The sequence below is a fragment of the Ranitomeya imitator genome, chromosome 2 (genome assembly GCF_032444005.1).
Source record: "Ranitomeya imitator isolate aRanImi1 chromosome 2, aRanImi1.pri, whole genome shotgun sequence".
Classification (NCBI taxonomy): domain Eukaryota; kingdom Metazoa; phylum Chordata; class Amphibia; order Anura; family Dendrobatidae; genus Ranitomeya; species Ranitomeya imitator.
The window spans coordinates 27256893-27283725 of NC_091283.1; the positions used below are offsets into that span (position 1 = coordinate 27256893).

Consider the following 26833-nt stretch of genomic DNA (forward strand, 5'->3'; position numbering starts at 1 on the left):
ACTGAACGATGGACATCGGCACTGCATGTAACACCATCTTTTCCATCAAATAGGACAGAATCTGCGATGTAGACTCCAAACCTAGGAAGGCACAGGACACTTATTCCACAGTACTGTAAAAGTGATGCTGTAAAAATAAGGTTCCAGAGTAAGGTGTATGTTTTTCTTAGGCTAAGCTTAAATCTTATTTTTCCCTGTTGTAAAACATCTAGTATTTATTGCCCTATACACCTAGGGAAAGCCAAAAGAGGGAACTTTTGGGCTGGTACATGGCAAAAATGCAATTTTTTGTTTCACTGTATAGGAAAGAGTATGCATTACACTTTCCCAGACAGAAAGATGCAAATAAGCAACAATGAAATAAAAAGGATAGTTGTTTTTTTTTACGTGAGAACATATGGGCAATGGGATATGTTGCAGTCTTCCACTGAAGGTGTTGCGAGAGCCCCCTGATGTATGCCTACCGTGTAATTGCCTAAAGGTGCACATATACCTTAGACAGCTGTCAGGCCGATTAGCCCATACACAAGATTGTGCAACTTGTCCGACAGCTCTCGCTTCTGAGTCCCTCGTACATATGGCAGTTTGGCTAAGGCCGGTTTCACATTAGCGTTTACCTGATCTGCGGCGGGCTGCGGACTTCCTCTGTGAAGCCCCACCCTCGGCCGCACCTCCGCCGCTAGCTCCGCCTACTTCTGCTTGCGGCCCGCATGCGGCCTACGTACCTATCTTTAACATTAGGTACGCAGGTCGTGCGGCTGTATGCGGATGCTGCGGCATGCGTCGTTTTGACGATGCGGCGACCAGCGTAGACGCAGCCTGTAGCATTTTTTTTTCCGCATCGTCAAAACGATGTTAGATATTAGATGGTGGTCCAATCCTTATAAAACTGGTGTCTTTGGATAGACTTATTGTTTATAGAGGCCCTGAGTGTTTTGCTGCAACATCAGAGACATTACAGATGGTGGTTCCTCTGACCAGTTTGCACTTGTGTAGATTCACCCCATTAGCAGATGCTAAAAAGACATTTATTCTGTGGAACGCTCACCTCCTCCTCATCGAGCATAAGAAGCTGATTTCCAGAGATGACACAGTATCGTGGGTTCCAAGCTGGGCGGTCATACGGAGAGGTGACGTAGGGCATCCGATGCATGGGAGGTCCTCGAGCATCTAAGTGACAAACAGAAAAAAGATGTTTTATTTTAATTTATTATCCAAAATTTGCAGGAACATTTACATGACACTATCTTATGTTTCTGGCAACATTTATTACCATGCACTTCTTTCTACACCTCAGTTAAAGGTTTGGATGGATGGATTGCAAATTTATATACAACCCAAAAAGAAGGCATCATTCAAAGTAGTCAGAGAGGAAATGTAAAAATGGACTCTCTTAAAGTAAATCTGCCAGCAGGTTTTCACCCCCTCCCCCACAAACTATTTTTATGTGCATGTAGCTCTTTCATAGACAAGTCCAGTAATGTCTTTACATGGCCTCTCAGTCCTTCATTACTGAGAAATCAGTGTTTGAATTGAGATGTAAATGAGCCTGAAGGACTATAGTAGATCTGAAGACTCTGCCACTCCAGCTCTATTCCCCACCCAGTGCCGCCTCCTCCTGCCTGACTGATGACAGAGGCTTCAGATCTCAATAGAAGTTTAGACAACATGTATTAGATACATTTCAATAAAAGTCAAGTTCTAATTACAATATTCATTAAATTTGATCTATTTACCCTCTGGGTAATTTGTTGATACGAAATTTCATGCCTAAAGGATTCTTGTAGACGCCCAGCTGTTTATTAACTCATGGTCTGAATGGACTCTCTTGACTACATAGCTTAATGTTTAGGTTACTCATGGTGCAGATGGACTCTCGTGACTTGATAGGTCAATGTTAAGGTTACTTATGCTGTAAATGGACCCTCTAGACTTTAGACTTCACTTTTTAGGTTACTCATGTGCAGATGGACTCTCCTGACTTGATAGGTCAATGGTAAGGTTACTTATGCTGTAAATGGACCCTCTAGACTTTAGACTTCACTTTTTAGGTTACTCATGTGCAGATGGACTCTCGTGACTTGATAGGTCAATGTTAAGGTTACTTATGCTGTAAATGGACCCTCTAGACTTAAGGGTACCATCACACAGTGGCATTTTGATCGCTGCGACGGCACGATTCGTGACGCTCCAGCATCGTAACAATATCGCTCCAGCGTCGTAGACTGCTGTCACACTTTGCAATGTACAACGCTGGAGCGATAATTTCATGACGTATGTGTGATGTAGAAGCCGTTGGTTACTATGCGCACATCATATACAATATCGTGCACACCTTTGTTACACCATGCGATCATGCCACCACAGCGGGACACTAGACGACGAAAGAAAGTTTCAAACGATCTGCTACGACGTACGATTCTCAGCGGGGTCCCTGATCGCAGGAGCGTGTCAGACACAGCGAGATCGCTGGAACGTCACGGATATATCGCTCGAACGTCACGAATCGTGCCGTCGTAGCGATCAAAATGCCACTGTGTGACGGTACCCTTAGACTTCACTTTTTAGGTTACTCATGTGCAGATGGACTCTCCTGACTTGATAGGTCAATGGTAAGGTTACTTATGCTGTAAATGGACCCTCTAGACTTTAGACTTCACTTTTTAGGTTACTCATGTGCAGATGTACTCTCCTGACTTGATAGGTCAATGGTAAGGTCACTTATGCTGTAAATGGACCCTCTAGACTTTACTATTAAGGCTACTCTTGTTTGAGATATACTCTCTTGACTATTGAGATCACTATTTAGGCTACTCATGTTTCGGATATACTCTCTTGTCTATTACTACTACTAGGTTACTATTTAGGTTACTTATGGTGCAGATGGCCTCTCTTGAGTACAGACATCACTCTTTAAGCTACTTATAATATAGATGAACCCTCCTGATTATAGAGGTCACTATTTAGGTTACTCATCAAGTGAATGGACTCTCTTAACTGTAAAATCCTCTCCCTATGTAAGAATAATCCCAGTTTTCTCAAGCATTAGCGAAATTCCTATTTCCTGAGGCCTCTTCATGTAAGATTCACATGACTCGCACTCTCAGAAGTCTAGCTCTTTCTTTGCCAGTCTATCTACATCATGGTCACACCTTCATAATTAAAAACAAGTAATGTATGACCGGTTTATTTGTCTTGCCTGCATTATAATCACATTCATCTTGCAGTCTTATGATTTATGCATTAGATATCACTTTTGCCTCTATAATCTCTCATTACATACTGTTTTAATTCCTTTTCATAATTTAATTTTGCAAATTTTTTTATAGCGATGCTGTCGTATCCATCAGATTTTACACAGCTCATCAAATTGTTGCACTCAAGTTTTCTGCAACTTCCGATACCGTTATGTACCCAGTGTGTCTAATTTTCCTGCTTTCACAAGGTCTTAAAAGTACCTGCAAAAAAGGTTTTCGCCCATAAAAGTATATATGTTGTTAGATATGGAATAATTCATTGATCACTGGAGGTATGTAATCAATCACCCCTAACAATCTCCAGACTGAAGGAGCGGCAGTGCTAGTAAAGCACTTCTGCTACTCACAGTATTTACCTGCCCAGAAATGCTATCAGCCACCCATTATGAAGGACTACACACACCCATTATGAAGGCCCTACATACATCCATTATGAAGGACCTACACACATCCATTATGAAGGACCTACACACATCCATTGTGAAGGACGTACACACGCCCATTGTGAAGGACGTACACATACCCATTATGAAGGACCTACACACACCCATTATGAAGGACCTACACACACCCATTATGAAAGACATTCAAACACCCATTATGAAGGACATACACACCCCTATTATGAAGAACCTATACACACCCATTATGAAGGACCTATACACACCCATTATGAAGGACCTACACACATCTATAACCCATAATGAAGGACCTACACACACCCATTATGAAGGACCTACACACATCTATAACCCATAATGAAGGACCTTGACACCCCCCCCATTATAAAGGACCTACACACATCCATTATGAAGTACCTACACACCCACATTATGATTAATACATTCAAACACGCATTATGAACAACCTACACACAGCCATTATGAAATACCTACACACACCCATTAGGAAGGACCTGCACACATGGTTGTTTTTTTCTTTTTGTATTTTATCTACAGGGGACCAGGGCTTCAATGGAATGAACGTTAGGTAAGTATTAATATTGTAGTTTATTATTTTCTGGTTTTTTACAGAAGACAAGGGCTTCAATGGAATGGGTGTAAGGGGAGCATAACTGCGTAGGTTATTTTTTAATTATTTTATTTCAAATAAAGGACTCTATTGTTGCTGTGTGTTAATTTACAATATGACTATAAGATTAGTAATGGAGAGATATCTTTTAGATGCCTCTCCATTACTAACACATGGCACCTGACAATACAATGGAAGAGCCATTAAAAGCACCAGTATTAGCGCATCTAATAGATGCGCCTTTTCTGGGGGTGGCAGCTATTTTTAGGCTGGGGGGGCAATACCCATAACCCCTTACCAGCCTGAGAATACCAGCCCCCAGCCCTCTGCTTCAGCTTGGCTGGTTGTCAAAAATGGGTGCAACCCCACGCGTTTTTTTTTTTTCTTTCTATTATTTATTTAAATAATTTAAAAAATGGTGTGGGGACCCCTCTATTCTTGATAACCAGCCATACTAAAGCTGACAGCTGAGGGTTGCAGCCTGCAGCTGTCAGTTTTGCTTGGCTGGTTATCAAAAATACAGAGCCAACCACGTAATTTTTAAAAATGATTTATTAATAGCGCAGATGCTGGCTGATGAATACTCCCATCAGCCGCACCTGCTCTCACGGTTATCAGCGACAGCAGGTGTAGGCTAATGGCAATAGTCGTCGAATTAGCCGATGCCTGTGACCAGAGGTAAACTTTTTACCTCCAGTCACAGCTGCGGATCACGCTGTCATCTGACAGCGTGGGAGCCGCAGCACTCTGACCGGTGGCAATGATCTTTCCAACAATCAGAGGCAGTGTTTGCCGAACTGTCATGCAGATGATAGCGTGGCAAACAATGGATGGTCGGGCCCCCCATTAATGTGAATGTGGTCCGGGTTCGGATTCGAGTACTGTTGTGGTACCTGAACTTTAACTTTTTGGTCAAACCCGAACATCAAGGGGTTCGCCCATCACTTATAACTATCTTTACTCTGCTTGCAGAAAGCCTACATGCGGAAAAATTGTGTTTTGTGTTCTGAAATAAAGCTGGGAACACTTCACTCTGGAAGCACCTTAGACCGGTTTAACACATCCGACATTCACAGTCGGAATATGGACCTCGTTGTTTGGACTGGCCTCAGGTCTCTTGACTCAAGCTCTATGGCTTTATATACGTCTATGAGGCTGCCGAGTTAGGTCAGAACATCCACAGCTGGTTTGCTATGTGAAACTGGCCATTCTTGGACTATTTTGCACCATTGCTCTTCCCTTCACATATTTAAGCCCTGAATACATGGTGCAGTGCTTACCATAACGAATCTTTAGAACATATACCTGTATATCTGCTTTTGTCATTAAAATACCCCCAAACCTATAAAAAATCAAAGCTTTATCCTGTTCCAACAATGGCAATAAAAACGTAATCAGCGACAATCAGGCTTCCATAATCAGTAACTATCTTTACTGGGAACTGACAAGCTTCCATTGTACTAAAGCAGCAGAAAACCCAAGAATGATCTGATATTACCCTGCACCCACCATACTTTACATAACAGGACCATCCAGGCTTCATCTCACCCATTATTGTGCTGAGACAAACCTGCACCATAATTACCACCAAATCTTCATCCTGGCCATCCAGTGGTCATCCAGCTCAAAGACTAAAATATTCTATATCTGCCCTTTCTACACAAAATCTCCATATAATGTTCTACCACAATGATTGTCTAATCATAAGTTAACTTCAGTGACCACCTAAAGCCCAACTTTTGCCTTCATGTCCTTGCAGATCATTGAATATTCCAGAGGAAATTGTAGGCCTGAGGCCACGTTCACACATTCAGTGTTTAGTCAGTACGTTACCTCAGTATTTGTAGCCAAAACCACGAGTGGGTGATAAATGCAGAAGTGGTGACGTGTTTCTATTATACTATTCCTTTGGTTGTCCCACTCCTGATTTTGGACTACAAATACTGACCAAATACTGAATGTGTGAACGTGGCCTCAACCACAGATACTGGGAAACAATAATCTATGTCCAGGATAGGAAAATAAGCCGAATGTATTTCAGCATCTTGGTTAACTGGACACGAAAAAAAGGCAAAAAAAATCACAAACTTTGCCCACAATTTTGGTACTTGGCCATCATAAATGTCTCCCATGGACACCAATCCGCATAACATCTTCCATATGGTCCTTACATACCAAGATTAAAAGCTTGCTAACTTTTAAGATTTACTTTTCAAGGGATTATGTCCTGCAAAGAGAGTTTCTACATTCTTAATTGTATAAATACACCCCCTTTTTGAAAGTCCACACTCCATTTCCAGGTCTTAAAAGTGTAATTTGTCTATCTTAAGCTATCAGCCCAAAAATGCTACTTTGGACAGACTTTGCTAAAACCCTGGCCTTCACACATTTAGGGTACCGTCACACAGTGCAATTTTCATCGCTACAACGGTACGATCCGTGACGCTCCAGCATCGTAATATCGCTCCAGCGTCGTAGACTGCTGTCACACTTTGCAATCTACGACGCTGGAGCGATAATTTCATGACGTATGTGCGATGTAGAAGCCGTTGGTTACTATGCGCCCATCGTATACGATATATGTTACACCATGCGATCATGCCGCCACAGCGGGACACTAGACGACGAAAGAAAGTTTCAAACGATCTGCTACGACGTACGATTCTCAGCGGGGTCCCTGATCGCAGGAGCGTGTCAGACACTGCGATATCGTAACTATATCGCTCGAACGTCACGAATCGTGCCGTCGTAGCGATCAAAATTGCACTGTGTGACGGTACCCTAATACTAATGAATAGATCTGGACTTACAATGGGGCACTCTGGGTTGATGCCGCGGAGTGGCTACGACCAGAGGATTGAGCCTGAGACAACAGTACTGTAACTATCCAGGTGAGAAACTGAAAGGTCAAAATTGGGAGACAAAAACATTGTCAGAGTAACAGCTGGGCTCAGATACTACGTGGTCAGTCAAACCGAAGTTGGGCTAGCCCGGTTTAGTCAGGAGTGATCACAGAACAAAAGTGGTCAAAGTCACTAGTAAGGTCACAATAAGAATCAGACCTTCAAAAGTATCACCTGTGAACCAGGAGGAATCCAAACAATGACCACAAACTCCCAGCAGTAAGCTGTGCATCAATGAGGTGTGATACTGCCCAATCTACAGCAAGGAGCTGTTGACACCTGCTGCGGTATTAGAAGGGACACAGCCATTTTACCTGACTGGGTAGCTCCTCAAGTCCCAGCTACATTCATATACCTGGTTGGCCCCTAAAATTGGCCATAACATCTCGTCTATGACTAGTGCCTACCACAGGGTGTATACAGCGTCACTGAGGCAAGTCTGAGCAGAAATGTAATAAAGTGTGTTTAGACGTCAGCGCTCGGTCTGAGGCGCAGCATCCCAGGGAAAAACGAGAAAGTGCCGCCATGCAGTAGGCTTGTGTGCCATCCACCAGACCTGCCAACTCTCACAGGTGTCCGGAAGGTCTAGACTATTTTTCAAAGGACTTCTTGCAAGTTCCAGTAAAGCTGGCGAGTATAATAAGTAAAAAGTAAAATGGGACAAAACTGGGTGTAAAGAAGGAGTCACACAAATTCACAGTAACCAAAGTGCCTAATACCGCCTGGGAAACAAACATGGACATTTCATGGCGTCATCCAGTCAGCAATAGGGAATATAGAGTTGCACTATTAAATGTTCATCAGAAGGAATAAAGGAGCTAAAACCCTAAATAAAGGAACATAATCACCTTTCGCAGCCAGACAAGTATAACATAGTAATGGGACATAGGCCTGACCTCCACCAATTTGGGACTGTCCCACTGGATGTGGGATTGTCGAGAGGTACTGTGTTCTCAGTGTAAAATCAAGACTGAAACACATAAGCTTTTGCTTTCAATTTTATCATGATTTTTTTCTGTGGCTTTTAACAAGTGTGAAATAATTTTTTTTTTTATTTCTTCTCTGGAAATTACATTTACAAAGCGCATCTTGTGCATTAGACTGCGCAACCCCTGACACTGACTGACAGCAGCTCAGCAGTAGAACCTGCTGACAGTCAGTGCCGGGTCCCGGCTACAGCTACTGCTCACCCTGGTGACTGAATGGCGAACGCTGCCGGGAGGAATAAAGTTAATTTCCTCCCGGCAGCAGGGGTGTAAGTGCCGATGCCGGGCAGGTTCAGGACGCTACTAACCTGCAGATTAACCTCACATTTGCAGAATAATAGCTTTTTTTCACATGACAGGTTCCCTTTAAGCGTTTTTTTTTCCACTGTAACTTTTTTATGTGCAGAATTTCTGCGGCACATAATAACAGTTCAGACAAGGCGGGTGTGATTTCATGAAAACTGCGGATGTCAGCGGTACTGGCCGATGTGAATGGGGGGCTCCCAACTCTCCCCCAACAGATCCATTTGACATCAGGGGAGATAAGTCGCTGTCAGAGAAGTCTGTTTAATCCTCCCTCCCCATTGAAAACACACAAACGTTCAGGATGAGCCAAGAACTTGTGTATGGGGGAGTCGGGAGAGATAGTGGACTGATAAAGGAACATTCAGCCGGCAGTTATCTCATAGCTTTACTGATGAGAGACGGAAAATGTCTAGATAGTAAAAAGTAAAACAAAATAATTAAAATCTCCAAAAATATGGTTAACATAAAAATGACTGAAACAGTAGGCGATTGTGTGATGGCGGTAAAGCAGAAGATTGCAATCCATCCATCGCCCCCTGCAGTCTGATAGTTGAGGGTGTCCACCTCCTCCCCGTTCACAGCACTGTGCTGAAGGAATAATATAGTGTAATGTTAGGTTAATGTCACCTTTTGTACGCGACCCCTCCGTACAGCCGCCTATAGACACAGGCCTAGTGTGTCAGACCGTGGTCAATGCAGTGTGGTGCTGGACCCCGGACAGTCATTAGCCAGGAACCCACGCACTGGTACCACTCTAGTCACATGCTACACAATACCCCCAAAATAGCCAAATACCCGTCTACATTTATTTTGGCTGCCAGGGAAATACAATGGCGAAAACCACAGCAGCATGCTGATCAACAGAAGGGAACGCGGGCTGACACCGTACACATGGTGACGAGGATACAGAAGGACACCAACCATATGTGGACCGTTAACGGCGTACGACACCGGACATGTAAGCGGAGAGAATCGGAGGACACAGATCAGAAATGATTCTATCACAACGAGAGTTTATTATAAGACGGAGGAACATACGATTGCATAAGAAAGCACGATGTGAAATGTGAGCAGCGTGGATCTAGATCTCAATATGCTATCTATAATGCTTAACAGATAGATAGATGATAGATAATACATAGATAGATAGATAATAGATAGATGATAGATAATACATAGAAAGATATATAGATAGATAATAGAGAGATAGATGATAGATAATACATAGATAACAGATAGATAATAGATAGAGATAATAAATGATAGATAGATGATACATAGAAAGATATATAGATAGATAATAGATAGATGATAGATAATACATAGATAGATAACAGATAGATAATAGAGATAATAAATAGATAGATAGATGATAGATAATACATAGATAATAAATAAATAATAGATAGATGATAGATAATACATAGAAAGATATATAGATAATAGATAGATGATAGATGATACATACAAAGATATATAGATAGATAGAGAACAGATAGATAAATAATAGAAAGATAGATAATAGAGATAATAAATACTAAATAGATAATAGATAGATGATATATAGATGATAGATAATACATAAGAAGATATATAAATAGATAGATAATAGATAGATGATTCATAGAAAGATATGTAGATAGATAACAGATAGATAATAGATAGAGATAATAAATAGATGATATATAGATAAATAGATAATAGATAGATAAATAAATAATACATAGATAGAAAAGAGATAGATAATAGATACATAGATAATAGATAGATAAATAGATAGATGATAGATAGATAATAGATACATAGATGATAGATAATAGATACATAGATGATAGATAAATAATAGGTACATATATGATAGATAGATAATAGATACATAGATGATAGATAAATAGATAGTTAACAGATAGATGATATAAGTATCATGGACACATGTATGTAGAGCATCTCGGAGGGATCTCACAGGGAGGACAGGGTTAACACAGGCATTTGCGCTTCCGTGTGGCTGAACATGTATATCATATGTGTGCGCCTATGTGTACATAAGAAGAGAGAAGCAAACAGGATAGGAAAGAGGAATGGAGAGGCGAGATGGCAAAGATGGAAAGGAGGGGGAGAAGGAAGGAGAAAGTGTGGGAAGATGGGGAGATATGAGGGGGTAGAGAAGAGGAAAAGAGAACGAGGGAAGATAAATGATAACAGACGGATGGGGAGAGCACTGCTGGAGGGTAAGTGCCAGGGAAGCTGGAGGTGAAGGAAGGGGACAGACGGAAAACAGGGGGTTAAAATGTCATACAAAAGAGCTCGAAATCAACACATCTGGAGTTAATACAGAGACATACTGGGGTGAGAGACAGCAGGATGTACGGAGACATACAGGGGCGTCTCACCCTTGTCACCCTGAGAGAGCGCTCATTCTGCATTGTAAGAGACCGTCGTGTGATAAAAACTTCAACCTTATTCTGAAAACCCCTAAATATAGGAATTAAAGCAGCGACAGTTACCTAGCAACCAGCAGCACTGACACAACCAACCACACACAGACACACAATGACACACACACTGCCATGTATGGGCCTGCTGCTTCCTGTAGCGCACACGTACAGCGTGGATGATACCGGGACACCGGGTATAATCGGATACACTGGAGACACACCGGGTATATCCACACACACAGGAGACACACCGGGTATATCCACACACAGGAGACACTCCGGGTATATCCACACACACAGGAGACACACCAGGTATATCCACACACACAGGAGACACACCGGGTATATCCACACACACAGGAGACACACCGGGTAAAGCCACACACACAGGAGACACACCAGGTATACCACACACACAGGAGACACACCAGGTATATCCACACACACAGGAGACACACCGGGTATAGCCACACACACAGGAGACACACCGGGTATATCCACACACAGGAGACACACCATGTATATCCACACACACAGGAGACACACCAGGTATATCCACACACAGGAGACACACCAGGTATATCCACACACACACAGGAGACACACCAGGTATATCCACACACACACAGGAGACACACCGGGTATATCCACACACACAGGAGACACACCGGGTATATCCACACACAGGAGACACACCAGGTATATCCACACACACAGGAGACACACCGGGTATATCCACACACAGGAGACACACCGCGTATATCCACACACACAGGAGACACACCGGGTATATCCACACACAGGAGACACACCAGGTATATCCACACACAGGAGACACACCAGGTATATCCACACACAGGAGAAACACCAGGTATATCCACACACAGGAGACACACCGGGTATATCCACACACAGGAGACACACCGGGTGTATCCACACACACAGGAGACACACCGGGTATATCCACACACACAGGAGACACACCGGGTATATCCACACACAGGAGACACACCAGGTATATCCACACACACACAGGAGACACACCAGGTATATCCACACACACACAGGAGACACACCGGGTATATCCACACACACAGGAGACACACCGGGTATATCCACACACAGGAGACACACCAGGTATATCCACACACACAGGAGACACACCGGGTATATCCACACACAGGAGACACACCGCGTATATCCACACACACAGGAGACACACCGGGTATATCCACACACAGGAGACACACCAGGTATATCCACACACAGGAGACACACCAGGTATATCCACACACAGGAGAAACACCAGGTATATCCACACACAGGAGACACACCGGGTATATCCACACACAGGAGACACACCGGGTGTATCCACACACACAGGAGACACACCGGGTATATCCACACACACAGGAGACACACCGGGTATATCCACACACACAGGAGACACACCAGGTATATCCACACACAGGAGACACACCGGGTATATCCACACACACAGGAGACACACCAGGTATATCCACACACACACAGGAGACACACCGGGTATATCCACACACACAGGAGACACACCGGGTATATCCACACACAGGAGACACACCAGGTATATCCACACACACAGGAGACACACCGGGTATATCCACACACAGGAGACACACCGCGTATATCCACACACACAGGAGACACACCAGGTATATCCACACACAAACAGGAGACACACCGGGTATATCCACACACAGGAGACACACCAGGTATATCCACACACACAGGAGACACACCGGGTATATCCACACACACAGGAGACACACCGGGTATATCCACACACACAGGAGACACACCGGGTATATCCACACACACAGGAGACACACCAGGTATATCCATACACACAGGAGACACACCATGTATATCCACACACACAGGAGACACACCGCGTATATCCACACACACAGGAGACACATCAGGTATATCCACACACACAGGAGACACACCGGGTATATCCACACACACAGGAGACACACAATGTATATCCACACACACAGGAGACACACCGGGTATATCCACACACACAGGAGACACACCGGGTATATCCACACACACAGGAGACACACCGGGTATATCCACACACAGGAGACACACCAGGTATATCCACACACACACAGGACACACACCGACACCGGGTATATCCATACACAGGAGACACACCAGGTATATCCACACACACAGGAGACACACCAGGTATATCCACACACACAGGAGACACACCAGGTATATCCACACACACAGGAGACACACCGGGTATATCCACACACAGGAGACACACCAGGTATATCCACACACACACAGGAGACACACCGGGTATATCCACACACACAGGAGACACACCGGGTATATCCACACACAGGAGACACACCAGGTATATCCACACACACACAGGAGACACACCGACACCGGGTATATCCACACACACAGGAGACACACCAGGTATATCCACACACAGGAGACACACCGGGTATATCCACACACACAGGAGACACACCGGGTATATCCATACACAGGAGACACACCAGGTATATCCACACACAGGAGACACACCAGCTATATCCATACACAGGAGACACACCGGGTATATCCACACACACAGGAGACACACCGGGTATATCCATACACAGGAGACACACCAGGTATATCCACACACAGGAGACACACCAGGTATATCCATACACAGGAGACACACCAGGTATATCCACACACAGGAAACACACCAGGTATATCCACACACAGGAGACACACCGGGTATATCCACACACAGGAGACACACCAGGTATATCCACACACAGGAGACACACCGGGTATATCCACACACAGGAGACACACCGGGTATATCCACACACAGGAGACACACCAGGTATATCCACACACAGGAGACACACCGGGTATATCCACACACACAGGAGACACACCAGGTATATCCACACACACACACAGGAGACACACCGGGTATATCCACACACACAGGAGACACACCGGGTATATCCACACACAGGAGACACACCAGGTATATCCACACACACAGGAGACACACCGGGTATATCCACACACAGGAGACACACCAGGTATATCCACACACACAGGAGACACACCGGGTATATCCACACACACACAGGAGACACACCAGGTATATCCACACACAGGAGACACACCAGGTATATCCACACACACAGGAGACACACCGGGTATATCCACACACACAGGAGACACACCGGGTATATCCACACACACAGGAGACACACCGGGTATATACACACACACAGGAGACACACCAGGTATATCCATTCACACAGGAGACACACCATGTATATCCACACACACAGGAGACACACCGCGTATATCCACACACACAGGAGACACATCAGGTATATCCACACACACAGGAGACACACCGGGTATATCCACACACACAGGAGACACATAATGTATATCCACACACACAGGAGACACACCGGGTATATCCACACACACAGGAGACACATCAGGTATATCCACACACACAGGAGACACACCGGGTATATCCACACACACAGGAGACACACCGGGTATATCCACACACACAGGAGACACACCGGGTATATCCACACACACAGGAGACACACCGGGTATATCCACACACACAGGAGACACACCGGGTATATCCACACACACAGGAGACACACCAGGTATATCCACACACAGGAGACACACCGGGTATATCCACACACACAGGAGACACACCAGGTATATCCACACACACACAGGAGACACACCGGGTATATCCACACACACAGGAGACACACCGGGTATATCCACACACAGGAGACACACCAGGTATATCCACACACACAGGAGACACACCGGGTGTATCCACACACAGGAGACACACCAGGTATATTCACACACACAGGAGACACACCGGGTATATCCACACACACACAGGAGACACACCAGGTATATCCACACACAGGAGACACACCAGGTATATCCACACACACAGGAGACACACCGGGTATATCCACACACACAGGAGACACACCGGGTATATCCACACACACAGGAGACACACCGGGTATATCCACACACACAGGAGACACACCAGGTATATCCATACACACAGGAGACACACCATGTATATCCACACACACAGGAGACACACCGCGTATATCCACACACACAGGAGACACATCAGGTATATCCACACACACAGGAGACACACCGGGTATATCCACACACACAGGAGACACACAATGTATATCCACACACACAGGAGACACACCGGGTATATCCACACACACAGGAGACACACCGGGTATATCCACACACACAGGAAACACACCGGGTATATCCACACACACACAGGAGACACACCGGGTATATCCATACACACAGGAGACACACCGGTTATATCCACACACACAGGAGACACACCGGGTATATCCACACACACAGGAGACACACCGGGTATATCCACACACACAGAAGACACACCGGGTATATCCACACACACAGGAGACACACCAGGTATATCCACACACACAGGAGACACACCGTGTATATCCACACACACAGGAGACACACCGGGTATATCCACACACACAGGAGACACACCGGGTATATCCACACACACAGGAGACACACCAGGTATATCCATACACACAGGAGACACACCATGTATATCCACACACACAGGAGACACACCGCATATATCCACACACACAGGAGACACACAATGTATATCCACACACACAGGAGACACACCGGGTATATCCACACACACAGGAGACACACCGGGTATATCCACACATACAGCAGACACACCGGGTATATCCACACACACAGGAAACACACCGGGTATATCCCCACACACAGGAGACACACCAGGTATATCCATACACAGGAGACACACCGGGTATATCCACACACACAGGAGACACACCGGGTATATCCACACACAGGAGACACACAGGAGACACACCGGGTATATCCACACACACAGGAGACACACCGGGTATATCAATACACACAGGAGACACACCAAGTATATCCACACGCAGGAGACACACCGGGTATATCCACACACACAGGAGACACACCGGGTATATCCACACACACAGGAGACACACTGGGTATATTCACACACACAAGAGACACACCGGGTATATCCACACACACATGAGACACACCGGGTATATCCACACACAGGAGACACAATGGGTATATCCACACACACAGGAGACACACCGGGTATATCCACACACACAGGAGACACACCGGGTATATCCAGACACAGGAGACACACTGGGTATATCCACACACACAGGAGACACACCGGGTATATCCACATACACAGGAGACACACCGGGTATATCCACACACACAGGAGACACACCAGGTATATCCACACTCAGGAGACACATCCTGTATATCCACACATACAGGAGACACACCGGGTATATCCAGACACAGGAGACACACCGGGTATATCCACACACACAGGAGACACACCGGGTATATCCACACACACAGGAGACACACCGGGTATATCCATATACACAGGAGACACACCGGGTATATCCACACACAGGAGACACACCGGGTATATCCACAAACACAGGAGACACACCGAGCATATCCACACACACAGGAGACACACCAGGTATATCCATACACACAGGAGACACCCCAGGTGTATCCACACACACAGGAGACACCCCAGGTATATCCATACACACAGGAGACACACCAAGTATATCCACACGCAGGAGACACACCGGGTATATCCACACACACAGGAGACACACCGGGTATATCCACACACACAGGAGACACACTGGGTATATCCACACACACAGGAGACACACCGGGTATATCCACACACACAGGAGACACACCGGGTATATCCAGACACAGGAGACACACTGGGTATATCCACACACACAGGAGACACACCGGGTATATCCACATACACAGGAGACACACCGGGTATATCCACACACACAGGAGACACACCAGGTATATCCACACTCAGGAGACACACCATGTATATCCACACACACAGGAGACACACCGGGTATATCCACACACACAGGAGACACACCGGGTATATCCACATACACAGGAGACACACCGGGTATATCCACACACAGGAGACACACCGGGTATATCCACAAACACAGGAGACACACCGAGCATATCCACACACACAGGAGACACACCAGGTATATCCATACACACAGGAGACACCCCAGGTGTATCCACACACACAGGAGACACCCCAGGTATATCCATACACACAGGAGACACACCAAGTATATCCACACACAGGAGACAGACCGGGTATATCCACACACACAGGAGACACACCAGGTATATCCACACACACAGGAGACACACCGGGTATATCCATACACAGGAGACACAACGGGTATATCCACACAGGAGACACACCGGGTATATCCACTAACACAGGAGACACACCGAGTATATCCACACACAGGAGACACACCAGGTATATCCACACACACAGGAGACACACCAGGTATATCCACACACACAGGAGACACACCAGGTATATCCACACACACAGGAGACACACCGGGTATATCAATACACACAGGAGACACACCAAGTATATCCACACGCAGGAGACACACCGGGTATATCCACACACACAGGAGACACACCGGGTATATCCACACACACAGGAGACACACCGGGTATATCCACACACACAGGAGACACACCAGGTATATCCACACACAGGAGACACACCAGGTATATCCACACACACAGGAGACACACAAGGTATATCCACACACACAGGAGACACACCAGGCATATCCACACACACAGGAGACAAACCAGGTATATCCACACACACAGGAAACACACCAGGTATATCCACACACAGGAGACACACCAGATATATCCACACACACAGGAGACACACCAGGTATATCCACACACACAGGAGACACACCAGGCATATCCACACACACAGGAGACGAACCAAGTATATCCACACACACAGGAAACACACCAGGTATATCCACACACAGGAGACACACCAGGTATATCCACACTCACAGGAGACACACCGGGTATATCCACACACACAGGAAACACACCAGGTATATCCACACACAGGAGACACACCAGATATATCCACACACAGGAGACACACCAGGTATATCCAAAATCACAGGAGACACACTAGATATATCCACACGCACAGGAGACACACTAGATATATTCACACACACAGGAGACACACCAGATACTGTATATCCACACACAGGAGACATCAGATCTATCCACACACAGGTGAAACACTGGCTATATTCATACACAGGAGGCACACCAGATATATCTACAGACAGAAGACACACCACATATATATATATACACACACACACACACACTGGGTATATCCAGACAAACAGAAGTCACAGCCGGTATATTCACACACACAGGAGGTACGCTGGGTATATCGACACACACAGGAGACACACTAGGTATATCCAGACAAACAGGAGTCACGGCGGGTATTGCCACACACACAGAAGTCATGCTGGGAATATCCAGACACAAAGGAGACACACTGGACATATCCCTGCACCAGAAAAGACAGATGGAATATATCTTACACAAACAGGAAAACATTGGTTACTTTAGACAATCCCTTTAAAAGGTAATGGAGATCAGCTGAAAGGCAACTCACGTGTATACAGAAAAAGAGATCTGAAGATTTCCCATTCACATTTCTCATAAAAAATGTGCAACAATTTACAGGACAATACTCTGGGATGGGCTTTGAAAACCCCAAGCCAAATTTTTTGTGGAAATCAGAATTCTTGACAGCGGATTTCAGAAAGTAGTATTCAGTGGAAGAAGTTTGGATTTGGTGTTAACTTCTAGATTTGACCTCTGGGACCCCACTAATTAGAATTAAAATAATACAAATATTTTATCACAAAAAATAAGGAAAAAGAAAATTAACATCTAACTATCAAAATTCTGATTTGTTTTTGTTTACCAGACCACACCTATTGGCCTTAGCTAATTAGGCCTGAGCATAGAGGAGGCCTCAGTGACGCATACAGGGACCAGCAGCGAGGATCGGGGCATTGCAGCGTGATTTCGGCAATAGATATCTTACATGCCTGGCTGATACTACTACCGGCTAGCTCGTAATGAGATACCGATAATAACATTACATTAGGGAATTACCAGTTGTGCAATCCCTAGTATAATCATGCATGGGAAAATCCAAAATAAAGGGATGATGCAGATCTATGTGAATGAAGCCTATTCAGTGTATGATGAACATATCTCATCATGGCTCAGGGTCCGCACTAATTACCGTATGACAAAGAAAATGAACGTGATATTTGCCGCTGGAAATTGTGGACGTGGCTGACGTTTACGCACCAATGATTACATTTCTCTTGCTGTTCTCTATGTATATAACCAAAACAAACACATTTTCCCTTCACCCAAAAAATAAAAAGATCTGTTCCCCAGGTCTCATTGTCGATGAATCCTGAGTGAAATGTTATAAGTGTATATTACAAATCTAACTTCACCCAGAACTGCCCTGGTTTTGGTGGCCACGACTTTTACGTGCTTTAGTCTAGCAGAAACATGTTCTTTGTATTCTGTATATGTCCTACCACCAGCTCTGCTGCACCTGCTGAACCTCTTCAATTCACCTAATGAACAGTTCCCAAAACCATTTATGTTCCTCCATCCCAACTCCTGTACATACGCTGTATGAGGAAGAACGCTAAATGGGTCGCTGTATATATTAAAGTGATCCCTTTATTTAGGGAATCAGGGATGGTCCTTGAGAGGTGGCCACTTCAATATGAGAATCAATGACGGAACCAGAAAGGTGGTCTTGTCATCGTGGGAATCAACGGTAATCACAGGAAGGTGGCCGACCCTTCATGTATTGTACCCTTCATTATTGGAACTAGTGATGGTCCTGGCAAGGTGGATCCTTTTTTTTTGTTTGTTTTGTAAGAATCAATTAAAGTTCCAGCAAGGTGGACCTTCTTTCAAGGAACCTAAATGCTCTTAGCAAGGTGGACCTTCTTTCAAGGAACCTACCATAAATGCTCTTAGCAAGGTGGACCTTCTTACAAGGAACCGCTAATGCTCCTAGCAAGGCGGACCTTCTTTCATGGAACCAATAATGGTCTCAGCAAGGTGGACCTTCTTACAAGGAGCCAATATTGCTCCCAGCAAGGTGGACCTTTTTTCAGTGAACCAATAATGGTCCCATGGAGGTGGACCTTTTTTCAGGGAACCAATGATGATCCAGGCAAGGGGATACCTTTATAGTAGAAATCAACAGAGGTCCCAATAAGGTGGCTCCTTCCTTCTAGGAATCATTGATGGTCCTAGCTCACTGGCCCTTCATTCTGAGTTTTAGTACTAACCGCAGCAGGTAGCCCCTTATGTATTAGAACCAGTACTGTCCCCAGTCAATAGAGACCGCTATTCTGGGAATCAGCAACGTCCTGGCCTGGTGGCACTTTCTTTTAGAAATCATTCATTTTATTTTTTGAGACGTCTCCATGACACAGTGAGAAGATGGATATTCCCTTCAATATTCACAGCCTAAAAAAAGCCACTGGAACGTCACCAGACACAGTCCTTTGCTGTTACTTGCTCCTGGTGTCATCACCAATTACATTTTACGGCCAGTCTGAAAAAAAATGAGAGCTGCAAAAACTGCCAAGTCCATAAGAATCCCTTATATTACCAACGTACATGGAGACCTGTCATCGAGGAGAACCAGGAGTCGTCTACTACAACTCAAATCGTCAAATATAATAGGATAAAAATGAGTGGAGCGAGCTTGTGGAGGAGACCAAATAGCTTAATGTCTAAAAGAACTACCCAGTACTTACAGAAGGAGATAACCCCAGAGCAGAAGTCAAAGGCAATTCAAGATGTCAGAACAAGGGCGCAACTAAAAAAGGCCAGGATTATACCTGAAAACTGGAGGACATGATCTGGTGATGTCAGGAGCAGAAGAAACAGCTAGGACTCTGTTCACACTACAGTGTACGTCTGCCGTACAGTGTACGTCTGCCGTATATCCCAGGACATGCTAATGATGTGCATGAAGAACGTTCCCATAGACCCCTATGTGGCCGATGGATGACATATGACTTCCCTTTCAGCCTCTGCCATGTAACTTTTTGCAGTTGAGGACACATTGTCTGCTGCACTTTTTCTATATCAGTCACCACAAACTGAGCGGTATGCTACATACGGTAAAGGCCGCCTAAAATGACCTATTGTATGAAACATGCTTTTGTATAAATTTATTTTTCACATTTTTTGTCAATGTTGTGTTGTTTCTTATATCACAATCTTTACTAAAAAAAATTAAGTTATTAATATTGAAATTTTCACACCGGGCTTTTTTATTTTATACTTTTCCTGTTTTAGGAAGTTAACATCTACAATAACAGCAATGAACAGACTCTGACCCTACCCAATGTGTTGAAGCATCTAATGAGATTGGGCAAAGGTCACTGAGAAGGGAGAGGAAGGAGGTGAGCTGTGACATCACTTATTGTGAATGGTGGATCCTGTGTTATCTACTGTATATAGAGGTGTTATCAGTCATTGTACAGGAGGAGGAGGAGGTGAGCTGTGACATCACTTATTGTGAATGGTGGATCCTGTGTTATCTACTGTATATAGAGGTGTTATCAGTCATTGTACAGGAGGAGGAGGAGGTGAGCTGTGACATCACCTATTGTGAATGGTGGATCCTGTGTTATCTACTGTATATAGAGGTGTTATCAGTCATTGTATAGGAGGAGGAGGTGAGCTGTGACATCTATTGTGAATGGTGGATCCTGTGTTATCTACTGTATATAGAGGTGTTATCAGTCATTGTACAGGAGGAGGAGGTGAGCTGTCACATCTATTGTGAATGGTGGATCCTGTGTTATCTACTGTATATAGAGGTGTTATCAGTCATTGTACAGGAGGAGGAGGTGAGCTGTGACATCATCTATTGTGAATGGTGGATCCTGTGTTATCTACTGTATATAGAGGTGTTATCAGTCATTGTACAGGAGGAGGAGGTGAGCTGTGACATCTCCTATTGTGAATGGTGGACCTGTGTTATCTACTGTATATAGAGGTGTTATCAGTCATTGTACATGAGGAGGAGGAGGTGAGCTGTGACATCACCTATTGTGAATGGTGGATCCTGTGTGATCTACTGAATATAGAGGTGTTATCAGTCATTGTACAGGAGTAGGAGGTGAGCTGTGACATCACCTATTGTGAATGGTGGATCCTGTGTTATCTACTGTATATAGAGGCTTTATCAGTCAATATACAGGAGGAGGAGGTGAACTGTGATATCACCTATTGTGAATGGTGGATCCTGTGTTATCTACTATATATAGAGGTGTTATGAGTCATTGTACAGGAGGAGGAGGTGAGCTGTGACATCACCTATTGTGAATGGTGGATCCTGTGTTATCTACTGTATATAGAGGTGTTATCAGTCATTGTACAGAAGGAGGAGGAGGTGAGCTGTGACATCACTTATTGTGAGTGGTGGATCCTGTGTTATCTACTGTATATAGAGGTGTTATCAGTCATTATACAGGAGGAGGAGGAGAGCGGTGACATCACTTATTGTGAATGGTGGATCCTGTGTTATCTACTGTATATTGAGGTGTTATCAGTCATTGTACAGGAGGAGGTGAGCTGTGACATCACCTATTGTGTATGGTGGATCCTGTGTTATCTATTGTATATAGAGGTGTTATCAGTCATTGTACAGGAGGAGGAGGTGAGCTGTGACATCACTTATTGTGAATGGTGGATTCTGTGTTATCGACTGTATATAGAGGAGATATCAGTGATTGCGAAGGAGGAGGAGGTGAGCTGTGACATCACCTATTGTGAATGGTGGATTCTGTGTTATCAACTGTATATAAAATTATCAGTCATTGAAACCCTGGCTTTGATGATAATGAGCCTGCTGAAAACTCTTCCTGAAAGGACAGACAGTAGAAGTCTAAAATACAGGTCCTTCTCAAAAAATTAGCATATAGTGTTAAATTTCATTATTTACCATAATGTAATGATTACAATTAAACTTTCATATATTATAGATTCATTATCCACCAACTGAAATTTGTCAGGTCTTTTATTGTTTTAATACTGATGATTTTGGCATACAACTCCTGATAACCCAAAAAACCTGTCTCAATAAATTAGCATATTTCACCCATCCAATCAAATAAAAGTGTTTTTTAATAACAAACAAAAAAACCAACAAATAATAATGTTCAGTTATGCACTCAATACGTGCTCGGGAATCCTTTGGCAGAAATGACTGCTTCAATGCGGCGTGGCATGGAGGCAATCAGCCTGTGACACTGCTGAGATGTTATGGAGGCCCAGGATGCTTTAATAGCGGCCTTAAGCTCATCCAGAGTGTTGGGTCTTGCGTCTCTCAACTTTCTCTTCACAATATCCCACAGATTCTCTATGGGGTTCAGGTCAGGAGAGTTGGCAGGCCAATTGAGCACAGTAATACCATGGTCAGTAAACCATTTACCAGTGGTTTTGGCACTGTGAGCAGGTGCCAGGTCGTGCTGAAAAATGAAATCTTCATCTCCATAAAGCATTTCAGCCGATGGAAGCATGAAGTGCTCCAAAATCTCCTGATAGCTAGCTGCATTGACCCTGCCCTTGATGAAACACAGTGGACCAACACCAGCAGCTGACATGGCACCCCACACCATCACTGACTGTGGGTACTTGACACTGGACTTCAGGCATTTTGGCATTTCCTTCTCCCCAGTCTTCCTCCAGACTCTGGCACCTTGATTTCCGAATGACATGCAAAATTTGCTTTCATCAGAAAAAAGTACTTGGGACCACTTAGCAACAGTCCAGTGCTGCTTCTCTGTAGCTCAAAAGTGGCTTTACCTGGGGAATGCGGCACCTGTAGCCCATTTCCTGCACACTCCTGTGCACGGTGGCTCTGGATGTTTCCACACCATACTCAGTCCACTGCTTCCTCAGGTTCCCCAAGGTCTGGAATCGGTCCTTCTCCACAATCTTCCTCAGGGTCCGGTCTCCTCTTCTCGTTGTACAGCGTTTTCTGCCACATTGTTTCCTTCCAACAGACTTACCATTGAGGTGCCTTGATACAGCACTCTGGGAACAGCCTATTTGTTGAGAAATTTCTTTCTGGGTCTTACCCTCTTGCTTGACGGTGTCAATGATGGCCTTCTTGACATCTGTCAGGTCGCTAGTCTTACCCATGATGGGGGTTTTGAGTAATGAACCAGTCAGGGAGTTTATAAAAGCCTCAGGTATCTTTTGCATGTGTTTAGAGTTAATTAGTTGATTCAGAAGATTAGGGTAATAGGTCGTTTAGAGAACCTTTTCTTGATATGCTAATTTATTGAGACAGGTTTTTTGGGTTATCAGGAGTTGTATGCCAAAATCATCAGTATTAAAACAATAAAAGACCTGACAAATTTCAGTTGGTGGATAATCAATCTATAATATATGAAAGTTTAATTGTAATCATTACATTATGGTAAATAATGAAATTTAACACTATATGCTAATTTTTTGAGAAGGACCTGTAGTCCAAGTGACATACCACTATTGAGTAAAATTAGCAAAATTACAATTTTTACTTTCTAAATAAAGATTGGGATATGAAAAAAAGACATTGAAAACAATTTTTAAAAATACATTTAACATGAAAACCTGATTTAAAGAATAGTTCATTTTCAGACTATACATTCACCTTAAGTGTGGTGTGAACAGACACTAACTTCTTTTTCTCCTTTGGGTTTAAAGGGATTTTTCCAATCAATGGCATATCCTAAAGGACCATATCCAAATCCCTCAACATGCGATCGGCAGCGTACAGAAAATGCCGCACGAGGGCTCAGCACAATTCCTTCCATCAAACTCTATAGGAGTTATTCAAACTTGCAATGGAGAATTTCCGGACAGATTTTTGTCTATGCAGCAGAAAACTCATAACTGACTTCAGGAGGAAACGTCGAGGATTAGCCCCATTTCATGACAATCGGTGTAATATTCCCGTGGGACTTCTGCACACACAGCATCGTATCTGCAGCACAGGGCCGGGGATCAGCCTCAGGTTTCTGGCACAGGAAGGCTCATTGGATTTTATGCTGATAAGAAAATTAAGCCAAAATTGAGATTTATGAATATTGTTGTAAGATGTGACTAATGTCAGCACGAAAAAAAATCCTGCCTGCAATCGACTTGCTCTCTCAAGTCGGGGTTGCATTTTGCAGTTTTTGTTGCGTCTTTTCTTTGCCACCTACGGTACTTTTGATTTCGGTTGTGCGGGAATCTGATCTCAGAGTCTTACAGAACACAACCTGCAATAATCCTCCCTGCAACTACAACTCCCACCATCAACTGTGACTGGGCAGTGAAAGATGACAGCAAAGTATTGTTCACATTCTGCGTGTTAGATGCACTTTCTTTCTTTGCGTTTTTCATGTGATAAAAATGCTGTTTTACAGTAAATGAGATCTCATTCACACGTTGCATTTTTTTTCCAGTGCATTTTTTCCTTGCATTTATAAACAGCACGCAGGTCAATTCTTTCATCTTTTTGACTGCAATTTATTCCCATTGAGATCAAAATTGGTTAGCAGCAAAAAAAAGTGCAGCAAACATATAAAAAGCAGTAAAACAGTAGCACACTGATTCAAAACATATTTAAGATGCGCATCTCATGCAGAAAAAAATGCATGCAAGTGAAATACACTGCTCAAAAGAATGAGGGGATGTGCAAACGTTGCAGATTTTGCTGCGGATTTTGCTGCGGATCCGCAGCTGGGGATCTGCAGCAGTTTCCCATAGGTTTACACAGTACAATGTAAACCTATGGGAAACAAAAAACGCTGTGCCCATGCTGCGGAAAAAAACGTGCGGAAACGCAGCATTTTATTTTCCGCAGCATGTTAATTCTTTGTGCGGAATCCGCAGCGTTTTTACATTTGCTCCAATAGAAAACTGCAGATGTAAATCCGCAGCGGAATCCACAATAGGAAACGCGATAAATCCGCAGGAAAAAACGCAGCGGTTTTGCACTGCGGATTTATCAAATTCTACGTGTGCACATTCTACGTGTGCACATACCCTAAAGGGAACACACTATAATTCCAAGTAAAGTAAACTTCTGTGAAATCAAACTGTCTACTTGGGAATCAACACTGATTGACAATCAATTTCACATGCTGTTGTGCTAATGGAATAGACAACAGATGGAAATTATTGACAATTATCAAGACACCCTCAATAAAGGAGCGGTTCTGCAGGTGGGGACCACAGACCACCTCTCAGTACCAATGCTTTCTGGCTGATGTTTTGGTCACTTTTGAATGTTGGTTGTGCTTTCACACACGTGGTAGCATGAGACGGACTCTAAAACCCACACAAGTGGCTCAGGTAGTGTAGCTCATCCAGGATGGCACATCAATACGAGCTGTGGCAAGGTTTGCTTTGTCTGTCAGCGTAGTGTCTAGAGGCTGTAGGCGCTACTAGGAAAGAGGCCAGTACACCAGGAGATGTGGAGGAGGCCGTAGGAGGGCAACAACCCAGCAGCAGGACCGCTACCTCCGCCTTTGTGCAAGGAGGAACAGGAAGAGCACTGCCATAGCCCTGCAAAATGACCTCCAGCAGGCCACAAATGTGCATGTGTCTGCACAATCGGTTAGAAACCGACTCCATGAGGATGGTCTGAGGGCCCGATGTCCACAGATGGGGGTTGTGCTCGCAGCCCAACACTGTGCAGGATGCTTGGCATTTGCCACAGAACACCAGGATTG

The 26833-nt window shown here is 44.3% G+C and overlaps 1 protein-coding gene and 1 long non-coding RNA gene across 9 annotated transcripts in view; one reads left to right on the forward strand and one right to left on the reverse strand.

The window, feature by feature from the left end:
- The window catches only part of SYNGAP1 (synaptic Ras GTPase activating protein 1), a 327642-nt gene that overhangs the window by 244781 nt on the left and 56028 nt on the right, over positions 1 to 26833 (reverse strand). For all 8 annotated transcript variants that reach the window (XM_069746244.1, XM_069746242.1, XM_069746241.1 and 5 more), the window contains exon 2: positions 1049 to 1170. In XM_069746244.1, coding sequence (XP_069602345.1) covers positions 1049 to 1170 — 122 coding nt within the window. The remainder of the gene's footprint in view (positions 1 to 1048; positions 1171 to 26833) is intronic.
- Positions 10577 to 25536, forward strand: LOC138661512 (uncharacterized). Its single transcript, XR_011317937.1, has 3 exons — positions 10577 to 10712; positions 21414 to 21520; positions 24819 to 25536. It is a non-coding gene; the product is annotated as an uncharacterized lncRNA (long non-coding RNA).